Source organism: Camellia sinensis, chromosome 13 (assembly GCF_055761805.1).
Source record: "Camellia sinensis isolate YWXY chromosome 13, ASM5576180v1, whole genome shotgun sequence".
Lineage (NCBI taxonomy): Eukaryota > Viridiplantae > Streptophyta > Magnoliopsida > Ericales > Theaceae > Camellia > Camellia sinensis.
The window spans coordinates 66,582,159-66,594,091 of record NC_138973.1 but is presented as its reverse complement, the minus strand read 5'-3'; the positions used below and the strand labels follow the sequence as shown (position 1 = coordinate 66,594,091).

The window sequence follows — 11,933 nt, the reverse complement described above, 5'->3', positions numbered from 1 at the left end:
AGTTCATAAATAATTCTCAATTCATTTTTCTTCTTCTTTGGACTGGGCTCTAGTTAAGCTAGCCGAGAGCATGTGAAGGGAACATATTTTATTTGGAGCTCTATCAATTAATAAGTGTTTTAACTACACCTTTCTGACACAGAAAACTCTAAAAAACACATATAATGAAAAAAATAAAAACAAAAAGGGGCTCAAAGTTTTGTGATAGTGATCTAATGCAAGTTGGAAAAAAAAAAAAAAAAAAATTCTCTAACAAGTTGCAAAATATATATATATATATATATATATATTTTTACTGTCTAATAGTGATTGTTGTTGACTTAGATCCCTGTGTTTTTATTTTAGGCAGAGGATTCTCTCCCTTTATTTTATCACTTTCTAACTTGTTTAATAAGTCCAAGAAATCTCATAGTAAAAATTAGTATTAACAAGGATGAGAATTTGATTTTGAGTTGAGTTGAGGGATAGTCATTTTATGCAAATATTGGGAAAGTCAATCAATATTCAGTACCATTCATATTATTCATTTCACAATGTTGAACTAGAAAGTAATACCAATGAACCATCCTTGCTAGTTGAATCGAGTCATTTCTCCTAAATTCCCCCAAATCCATGCTCAATTTTGCTTTTTCACCAAAATGTGTTCCAGGAAGCTGAAATAAATATTTATTCCACATAGTACTAAATTTGAGTACAAAAATCGATGAAGATCTGCACACATTACAATAAAATTGACTGGAATACATGAATTATAGAGCTATAATCAGTGTAAAATTCACTTCCAAAATGTCTTTCTTGGTCATTTCACTTCCCCCCCCCCCCCCCCCCCAAACAAAAAATAAAACTAAAAACAAAAACTAACAATTCAATCAGATCTGGATTAGACACACGTCTAGTGAAGTTTAGTCTATATTAGATTCTTATACAAAGTGGATGACTGATAAAAGGTAGGTGGCTAGGGAAAGCTTGATTTGATCAGATTGTGAGATTTTCTTTTATGTTAATAGGCCCAAGACTCCCAACGATGTTCCCACCCACATCTGGAAATGTTTCGCAACCAGGAATAGGCTTCACCTTTCCCATTTGATCAACTTCAACCGGGTACTTGAGAAGGTGACCCTTCATTTCTGTAACTTCATCGGCAGCATATTGTTTCCAGTTCAACTCGCTCAGTGATCTTACCCTCCTTACGCATTCAAGGCTCTCAGGATGCTTAAAAAATTCCTCAAGAGCACCGATATGCTCTGCCCACAGTGACATTCTATACCCATGGACCTGCAATCAGACAAAAATAGCAGCTGGTCACAAATTCATGTCGCTAAACATGCATAAATGAATACCAACTAGCATAAAAGTCCATGACAGAATACCAAGACTACCTATAAAAATAAAAACAGAAAGACAAAGTCCAAAGATTGCGGACCATAATATGTAAGCAAGCTCAGTTTAGTCACAAATCTGAACTTTTCAAAAATGTATCAGAAAAATGTCTCAAAAGCACAAGTATTGAGGTGTGTGACTCAATATTACCCCCAAAACTTTGATATGCAAGCATAATTAGAGAGAACATATGTCAACTTCAGCTTCAACTCGGTTATTTTGGTCAAAGAGACAAAAGACAATTTTACCCAATAAATAAAACAAAAGGAAAGAAAGAGTAGACACAGATTTAGACACACTTCAAACAAGTCTAGCAATCTCAGGATGTCCACAACATAAATGCTCTTCAATGCTCATGAGTTCAAATACACAAAATTGTAGGCTCATTTTTTTTTTACTTATAAAAGATTGTATCGTTCTTTGAATTTATGTTAACTCCTCAAATTATTTCACCTAATAATAATAGACATTTAATATAAAATAGGATGATATTATGTTTGATTTATCTGACATGAGACAAAGTGTTGTCTTTTGAAAGCCACCAACGTCAAAGCACAATAATTGCACAAAATTCATTCTGGTGAAAGCATACCTGCCCACGTGGAGTAGAGTGTTTGCTTGCCCAAGTATAGTGAGGCTGATACGCACCCATCGCAATCTCCGTGTCTCTAGTGCCCTCCAAGGAACGTTGATTGATGTTTGCAGACCCGAGTATCACATACTCATCATCAACAATCATTCCTTTTGAATGGACGTAGATCATAAAGCGTCGGTTTTTTCGTGTCAGTTCCTGAGTATCAACAGGACACATTCAAATGGAGGGGATCATGGACAAAGATGACTGGAAAAACGGGAAGCATAATATTTGGAGAGAGATTAAAATATAGGTACCCAATCTTTCCCCTTCCAAACACATATTATTGTGTACTAATTGGGCGTTGTTTTATATGAAAATATAGGTAGGAGTAGAGAGAGATTTACTTGAGAATGGTTTTTGGTAGTAGCATTTCCTGCATCTGAACTGTCTTCCCTATCTTGAGCCTCACGATTGCCAAGGCAGAAGAAATTCAAATAATCTTGAGGTTCATATTTCTTCTCAAGCCCTACCTCTTCCAAAGCCTTGTAAATTTCTTCATACATCATTTGCATTGTATTATGCTGCATAATCAACAATATCACCAGGTTCACGAGATGTATGTAGCAAAAAGCCCAAACAATATGCAGTATTATCTATAAAAAATTCATATCCCTCTTATACTTCTTCTGGAAAATAGATTATAATTAACTTCAAGATAAATTTGTGTCACATCACATGTATATCGTCTGGAGAAAATTGAAAAAGAAAAAAGAAAAAAGAAAAAGAAAAAAAAAAGAAAAGAAATAGAAACCCCTTCATTTAGTAAGTAATTCATACCAAACAAGGTTTAGGTACAGCATGCAACAAAGTAATGAGTTTTATAAGCATAGTCATCAATCCCATACTGGTCAGCATACTGTGTTTGCCATTAATACAGTACGTACCGATACCAGTGCATTCAGCTTAGTATTTTGAATTTATCACTACAAATGTCATATATAAACTTACAGAATTTGATGGAGAAAATGTGGCATTGCCTATATCAGGTATTGTTCAACACCAAACCATTTTAGAACATAAATATGTTATCCAACACCAGTACATATCTAAACAGAGTTAAAAGACATTTTTTATTACAAAAGAATAAAAAAATAAATCATTTTAGAATAACATACTTCAAAGAGACTTTAAAACAACCAATCATAAGTTGTTACAAAATTTAATATATTAGCATTTGGTTATACATATTACAAGCATGCAACATTCATTAAAGATGAAAAGAAAAGGACTAAGTTTTACAGCTTTTGGTCCAAAAGTCCAATTTTTATTTTCTTCAGCCTAAAAGTTCATACTCTAAATTACTATGTCCATAAGGACATGCTCTTGAAAAAATACCAAATTACCCATTTATTAATCACGCGTGTTGTTCCTCTCAATAATCAAACCGTCTCTCTCTCTCTCTCTCTCTCTCTCTCTAAATCACTTCTCTCTCCCTCTATTTGTTTCGCTCTTGAAACCCATATAAATGAGCAAAAACGAAGGGATGAGCAGAGGCTTTGCTGCTGCAGTCGCAGCTGTCGGCGCGCGCCGCAAAGTATCCTCTGTCTCCGACCCGAATGAAAGCGTCATCACCGTTGACGAGCTCAAACAAAAGAGTGTGTAAGGCATAGAGAGAAATCAAGAGAAAATGGCAATGATTAGGTCGTTGTACCACTCAATCTACTTCAGATCTCTCTGTTCTTCTTCCGCCACCACACCATCAAAATGATCCACACTCCCAACAATATCGTACAATGAAGATGAAGATGATGAGAAGAAGATTAGAGTGGTGATGAAGCATAGTGTCAAGATCTTGGAAGAGCTAGTCATTGTTCTCTTTGAAGCTTTTTGTTTTTTTGGTAACATTTTGCTATGTGTTGTGTTGTGCGGAATAGATCTATCAGATTTGTTGTTCTCCGTCAGATCTGAGATCCTCTGTCGGCACCTCCTTCCACCATAAAGATTGATGGCTCTAGCTAAGATCCTGCGGATCCAGAGGGTTATGGTTTTGCACTCCCCCCCCCCTCTCTCTCTCTCTCTCTCTCACACACACACACACTCCTCATCTTTCTCTCTAGGGTTCGTGTTTCGATTCGCGAATAGATTGTCACCGCAGTCCAACATCAACCACAACTCCGAATGAAATCGCGATCATCATCAACCACAACGGTGATCGTTTGGAATAGATCCGTCAGATTTGTTGTTCTCTGTCAGATCTGAGATCCTCTGTCGGCACCTCCTTCCACTATAGAGATTGATGGCGCTGGCTGAGATCCGGCAAATCCAGAGGGTTATGGCTTCGCATTCTCTCTCTCTCTCTCTCTCACACACACACACACTCCTCATCTTTCCCTCTCTAGGGTTAGGGTTTCGATTCTCGAATAGATTGTCATCGCAGTCCAACATCAACCATAGCTCCGAATGAAATCGCGATCATCATCAACTACAACGGTGATCGTTTGGATGACTTGAGGCGGTGATAATGGCAATGGTGGCGGTGGTTCCATTGCCTCTGGTTTTCTAAGGTTTTGACATCAATTGAATGAGAGAAACTAGTCTCAAAACCAAATCAATAATATACACAGAGATATATAAGTATGGTTTTATGTATTAGAAGTAGGCAAAATCTACCTATAAATGGTTAGGGTTTTTTTTTTCCCTTATCTAATCACAACGGATAGCGGTGACATTTTTCACAATTTTTCATATATTTATATAACAAAATCAATTGGGTTAAAGGCATTCTAACAATGTTGTAATTTGAGGATGAACCAATACATCTTTTGTTCTCTCTCTAGTCTCCAATAACCATGTACAGGTAGGTATGTTCTTCTTTCTCTCCTCATTGGGTTGCTTTTCTTCTATCCATTTGGCTGTAATTTCAAGAGACGAAGAGTGTGGTGAAGTACTTGGAAGAGGCACATAAAAATCTGTTTTTTTATTTTTCTTATTTTTTGATATTGTTGTTGTTGATAATGATGATGAACAAATATGATTTGATAATTTGTTGTTGTTGATGAACAGAAAAAGACAGATAGAGAGAAGAAATATTTGAATAGATAGGATTTGGTTTGGCTTGATATTTCAACAGATAGAAAAAATAAAAAATAAATAAAAATTTAATAGGTAAAATTTCAACATATAAAATCCAAGGAAAAAATTGAGCAGATAGGAATAAAATTTGACCAGAAAAAATCATAAAATTAAATAGATAGGGCCAAAAAATTGAACAGATAGGGAAAAAATTGAAAAGATAGGAAAAAAATTAAACAGATAGATATAAATTTGAATTGATAGTCAAAATAATTTGAATAGATAGTTAAAAAGAGTCCACAGATAAATTAAGGGGTAAAATTGAAAATAAAATATCCTTCAATACAAATAAAAGGACTTCTCACCAAACTATTTCACAAAAGGTGGACTTCTCACCAACAAAAAATATCCACTGGACCTAATGATGCCTTATACCCTCCTTAGGTTGGGACTTTCCAACAATTTTCGCTAAGTTTTATTTATTGACCTTATATCTTTTGCCCCCTTATAAATATTTTTACGAGGGGCAAAATAATCTTTCCCTGCCTTCCTTATCAAATTCTGACCAAATTTTGGAATTTGTTTAGCTCAATATATGTAAATGGTTTCTTCCAAATACATAAATAAAGCTTGTTGCAAAATTTTCATGAATCTCACATAAAAAATTTATGTACACTTCACATAACAGTTTACACTTAAACTTCACAACAGTTGTGAACTGTTCTCTTTTACAGCACGTGAAGGTATATATCACATAAGCAGGAATCAGTTTAGGATTCCACAAGTTACAAAGTGATACCATTTTGACCTCTACTAACATCCATATATAATGGTGCGATTCTCAATTACAACAAAAGGGATATATATATAGAGAACATATGGGGCGATTCAATTTGTGGGGGACAAGGAATCCTTTCAGTCATATATAATTATACCACAAAAATAAGAAATTACATTACAATTTCTCAACATTAAATTTTTTTGATGCGGCATGATAGCTCTTTAATATGGTTTCAGCAAACGATAGTTGTTTAAGGCAATGTTAGGCAGCAGTTGGAGTTTACCTGCCACAGAAGAATCCTTTGAGTCGGAGCACCTGTAGGGACACCCTCCGGCCACATTGGGATGACAATATATGCAGAAAATCTCTCCTTTGCTCTGATTTTATTTGCAATTTTGAGAGCAATTTCCATTGGTATTAAATTGTTTGCACCTGTGGATAATAACAAACATATATATCATCCTCAAAATGCTCACTTTCACTGTCTAGAAAATTTGTAATTTCACAACAGCCACCCTATCTTTCCTTACGATTATAATGTTTTTATTTCCCTTGTCACGTTTGTTTCAGCAATCAACCAGAGCATGAAAAATGAAGAAAATGAAAACTAGGGTAATGAGTTAGCTATTAACCATTACAAGCAGCTGATAGTGCATAATTTCCACAACAAATGAAAATAAATGAGTTACTGTATACTCGGATTCCTATATATAATTTTCACATTACAACTTTTGATATGTGATAGTAACAACATATCCTAATTTTTTCCCTTTCAGTTTACCCTGAATGTCAATTCCTCACCTAAGTCTCTGTGGTTAGTCCAATTGTATGATGACCCAAGGAAGTACTGGTTCTCAATGTAAATGAAATGTTGGGCAGCACGGATTGCCTTTACATATGCAGTATGTATACTCATGTCTATCAGGACATTCTTCCCACATACCAGGTTCTGTTACGATGAAGGGAAGATATTAAGAAGCACACATCATAAACAAGATTGACGGAAAAATAATCAAGGGGAAAATCACAATCCAAAATTTTCTCTCACCCTGCTTGTGGCGTCTTTTGGGTCTTTTGGAAACCCCTTAACAGAATTGGAATCAATTGAACGAAAAACCTATAATTTTTAAATAAGTTAGTTAATAAAAATTGAGTATCAAAGTTTAATAATTTTGAATATCTATTTTAACAGCCTTCATAAACTAACATACCTGGACATGCCAAGCTTCTGGACCATCCTCATTTAGGCAAGACACATCTGTAATTCCAATGATGTCGGGAATTCTATCAATTATGAGTAATGAATCATCATGCGACTTTGTCATTTTTTGAAGCCCATGAGGCTTTGAAGCCCTTAACCAACGCTCCTCAAAGTTGGTGAGGATGTCATATGCTGCTGGACCATCAATTTGACAGTGTAAGTCATGCCACGGTTCTCTTGGACAACCAGCAACAGGCCCCTGTTCAAGTAACAACAAATATCGGGAAAAGGAAAAGTCAGAGAAAAGGAATCTTTAACATCACATGTTAAAATGACGGCGGTATCACCAACCCATATACTTGTCTTACTCTATTTATATTTGTCATTCTTTTCCTTTCTCATTATACTTTTCTCATCTTTTCTAGCAAAACCAAAAAATTGGGGTTGATTTTGTTACTCTATTTGTACTTTTCTTTTCGTGAATGAAAGTTTTGGTTTATATAATTATTTGGAACCATGAAATATTGATCAATTTTGTACAAGCCAAACAACAAAACATGTGTTCTGGCTTGTCGCAACCAAACATAGGAAAACAAGTCATTTTAAAGACAATGTTTTCCATGGAAAATGTTTTCATTGAAACAAATGGAACGTTAGTAGATAAATCACATATAACTAAAGGAGAGCAGTAACAATAAAAATCCATAACTTGATATGGCAATATAGAATGTTGATTGAATGAATACCGTGAAAGTAGGATTATGATAGTCATCTTTGTGCACAGTTTGTAATGTCCGAAAGATAGGATGTTTGGGAGTGTCATATCTCCCATTGCATAAATCAAGACCCCCAACAAATGCTATGATCTTCCTCTTATAATGACCTGCATCAGCATCCACAATCACAGTTTTCTGATGATGGGTGTAGATTGTTCCTGCTTCCTGATAACCAGACCAATAAGACATTAAAAGCAGATCCTGAATCTAGAAAAGGTATATCAAGATTATCATTAAAAAATTTGGTTTTGGCAATTCCAAATCTTTGTTTGATCTAACACCTTGGTAGACAACTGTAAATAACGCATTACGAAAGGTATGATTCTCTACAATATAGCAATATGAAAAAGTAACTGACACATAAACAAAATATCGTTCCATAACATCAAATTCAGCTATGCTAACTATTAGTAACTCAAGTTTAACATGATTGGTTAAAATTTACACGGCTTCTGAAGACAAAACATTTAGCAACACAAATTGCCTTACTTCACCACCACTTTTACAAATTCAAGAACTCTTTTCAATTTTCCTATAACTTATTAGCATCATCTCACAGAACTTAGAAGAAAGCTGCATCCAATTCTTCAGAAAACATATCAACAACAAGGTAAGATGTAAAGATTGCAGATCTGACCTGCTTTTTGACCCAGCTATATCCTTTTCCAGAAGATCGGGGACAAAGCAAAACTTGCACTGAAGAATGCTTGAAGAACTTCCGAGTCTCCTCATCACCGGTATGCATTACCCCATCCTAATAAAAAAAGTAATATCTTGTAAAAAATGTTTTACTTAAGCTAATGAGCAATGTAGGATTAAAAAGTTAATGTGGACACCACGTTTAAGGAACATAACTTAGCAGATGTCATGAAAGAAGACAGTTAGTACACTACAACTCCAGCTGAGAAAGCTTTATCCACAGATAATAAGATCTATAAACACAATATGGTATGATAAACTTATTTAAACAATGAATAACAATATAGGGTGTTAATAAACACTTGCATGGAAACCATGACAATTGACAAATTGAAACATCAAGTCATACAAGATTGTTAGACTTCAATCCAATCTTATAATTTCAACAATGCTGAATGCCAAGATAACAAAAACAAGAGCATTATACAAAGTGAGGAGGGAAACAAGGAAGAACAAGGACACTCATTTATAGGAACTGTATGCCTTTTAAACTTTCAAAGCATAACTTCACTCAATGATGGAAACAAACTCTTAAACCATGACTTGAATTTGTCAATAATTAAAATTATACCACCCAAAATAGGGCCCAATATGATAAATATCACTGCTATCCACCCATGATAAGTAACCAAACCAAACCAAACCAAGCCTTAAGTCCCATCAAATGGGGTCGGCTACATGAATCATTCTTCATCACTCGACTCTATCAAAGGCCATTTGGTTAGTCAAACTAAGGACATTCATATCTCTACTTACTACACTAGCCCACATCCACCCATGATAAGTAGAATGAAAATTTTGATGAAGACCATAGTACATACTCGATTGTGTCACTAACTGTAAATAGTGGCACAACATGATAATATTTTGAGCAAAATTTAAAACATTCCACCTCAGGTTTCAAAAAGATTTGATGATTAAACAAGATCACTCAAAGCACCAGGAGGAAACAACCCAGAAATGCATGAGGTACACAAGAAGCTAAGCTCCAAAAATATATATATATATATATATATATGTCATAAAAAATATCCACATAAAAGTCAATGAAAATTTAAGAACTCACTGTCAAACATCATCAAATGATAGTAGACAATCCTCCCATAGAAACAACCATGGAGAACAAATTTTAATTAAAAAAACCTACAGAAAAAATCAACACAAATATAAAGTAATGAATTAAATTATTTTGAAGGCCTTATGACAAAAACAATAGAATGTACTGATGCCAAACTAAACAAAATACAATGAGCAACCACCTTGAGCTCCACAAAAGTAATCAATTGAGCTATAAGCTCCAACATAGGAAATTAGTCCTTTATCTGACTTGTGTTTAAAACAACAATATAACACATGAATTATAAAAGATGAAGATCCATTAATCATCTATTGGAAAATCTCCCAAAGTAAAGATAAAATTACAAAATGGATAGCATGTCAACGGAGTCCAAATATGACACAATAAGTTTGGTTATTACCTTATGATAACCCAAAATGCTCTGAGAAGTAGGATCATCCCATACAAGGAGCAGTACCCTCACACCTTCTTGTGACTTGGTTTTGAGAAGTTCCCCTAGACTGAATTTTGATGCATTATCATTATCCCGAACAAGACTAATATTGTAGGACAAAGACCACCCTGTAATGTATATTAACCGACGGGCCTGACTAATTGCATCAAAAATGTCACGCCAACAATTCCCTTGCTCGTATTTTATGTTATGGTCAAGTCTCAAATTTGGAAGGCAACCACCATGGGCATCTTGATAAAGTCTAACCTTTCCACCTCTCCTAAGGGGAAAATATGTACCAGGTACTCCATGATTTTCAGTGTGTGACCCTACCGTACTATGGTAAAGTGTGATTTTCTCTATTGATATGTATTGAATTGATAAAGTCAAGACAGCTCCAGACTTGCATGGCTTACCGCTCTCATTAACAACTGGAAAGGTACCTTCAAGTTTTGTGCCCGACCAAAGTTGCTCCACTGGTATCCCAACAGCACCTATAATTTGAGAGCCCACAACATCATTGTCTTTAACAACAAAGTGCACCTCCGCAGCATAATGTGCAACGGGAACATTAAAATGTTGCATCCAAACCGGGTTCTCATTATTACTAATCACAAAAGTCCTTCCAATAACAGCATTGGAGATTGAAATTGTGACATATGGATCAGTTGTCATCTTACGACTCACATTCCCTTCAATTTTGTTGCTAACATTTCCCGGGAATTTCCTAAACAATTCCCCTACTTTCTTGTGCAACGAATCCATGTTAGGGAGGTTGTTAGCCTCTTTGATACAAATATCTAAATTTCCATGTAGCATTAAAACCTTTAAAGATGCATTTGAGGTCTTAAATGGCACTTGTTGTACACCCTGTCCATGGTGTGAACCTTCATCAGACCACGAATCACCATAAACAGAATAAGCCATATAAGAACACTCCTCAGTAAATTTCCCCCCCAAAAAAACAGATTGAATTCCTTATCTACTCTTGTGTCTCAAACTACCCAACAAGATGTATTTAACAGTAATGAAAATTGATAAAACAACCACAGCCCATCAAAAGATTACTCCTCCAAATACATAAAAAGAAAACAAAATCAAAAATTGACAAAAACCTGGATTTTGATTTGATGGTGATCAAAATCTGGGGTAGCTCTTCCTGTGAAGAGGAAAATGATCGAATACCTGGTGGGTGGTACCTTAACATGCAAATGCAAGAACTACCCAGTTGAAATGGAAGAATGAATGAGAGATTTGGACGATTGGCAGAGGTTTTTTGGGGGAGAAATTGAATGGGTAAAAGTCAGCGGACATGAAAATGGAAGATATGGAAGCGAAACAAACGAAGGAAGATAAAAATTGGTAGTTGACTGAGTATGATAAATAGTTGGAAGTTAACATTAATAATAATATGTTAATGAAGTGGACCCTTTGCTCGAATTCAAATATGACATACTCAATAGAAACACACGGATGAAAATCAAATTCTTTCATGGTGTTCTGTTGAGTTGGACCACCCAGTTGTGGGTAAAATAATACTTGCATAAGGAGAGAAGACCCAAACAAGTCGTCCATATGAGAGAGAGAGAGAGAGAGAGAAAGAGAGAGAGAGAGACTCCAAATTGGAAGCAGCCAGCGAATGAGAAAACGAGGTACAGACTCGTAATTTGCTCTTTCTTCGTTTTTGTTCTTTCGTTTTCTTTGCTTTTCTGGGCGACCAATAAGCATACTTGCTGTAAAGTGAGGTTGCATTTTTTGTGGATTGTCAAAGCATTTACAACCGTTCATTTCTTTTTTTTCACCAAGTCTGAGTAAGAAATAAATTATTTTTTTAATTTGATATTTCTTCTTCCAATGGTGAGCATGAAAGCAGAATTGAAAGTGGTCAACCAATTGGTCGACCAGTCAGCCGACCAGTAAAGATAATTTTTTTTTT

General features: G+C 35.2%; 1 protein-coding gene and 1 long non-coding RNA gene across 2 annotated transcripts in view; one reads left to right on the top strand and one right to left on the bottom strand.

Annotated features, from left to right (window-relative positions):
* Positions 1–641: 641 nt before the first annotated feature.
* LOC114264043 (phospholipase D beta 1) lies at positions 642–11,686 on the bottom strand. The gene is made up of 10 exons (XM_028204646.2): positions 9,965–11,686; positions 8,425–8,541; positions 7,758–7,952; positions 7,022–7,270; positions 6,859–6,927; positions 6,612–6,759; positions 6,094–6,242; positions 2,362–2,538; positions 1,973–2,170; positions 642–1,275 (listed from the first exon to the last, which is right to left on the bottom strand). The coding sequence occupies exons 1-10, from the start codon at positions 10,922–10,924 to the stop codon at positions 976–978; spliced, it is 2,562 nt and encodes an 853-aa protein (XP_028060447.1). The 5' UTR covers positions 10,925–11,686; the 3' UTR covers positions 642–975.
* LOC145806194 (uncharacterized) overlaps positions 10,476–11,933 on the top strand; it is a 38,306-nt gene continuing 36,848 nt past the window's right edge. Inside the window, exon 1 of the long non-coding RNA XR_014348943.1 lies at positions 10,476–10,616. This is a non-coding gene — a long non-coding RNA (uncharacterized LOC145806194). The remainder of the gene's footprint in view (positions 10,617–11,933) is intronic.

What these genes read in the sequence shown, in the direction of transcription:
- LOC114264043 (XM_028204646.2), bottom strand. Translation starts at nt 10,924, where the DNA reads ATGGCTTATTCTGTTTATGGTGATTCGTGGTCTGATGAAGGTTCACAC. An exon ending in ATCATAATCCTACTTTCACG is followed by an intron (nt 7,271 to 7,757) that starts GTATTCATTCAA and finishes TTACTTGAACAG; the next exon opens with GGGCCTGTTGCTGGTTGTCC. An exon ending in GACTAACCACAGAGACTTAG is followed by an intron (nt 6,243 to 6,611) that starts GTGAGGAATTGA and finishes TATTATCCACAG; the next exon opens with GTGCAAACAATTTAATACCA.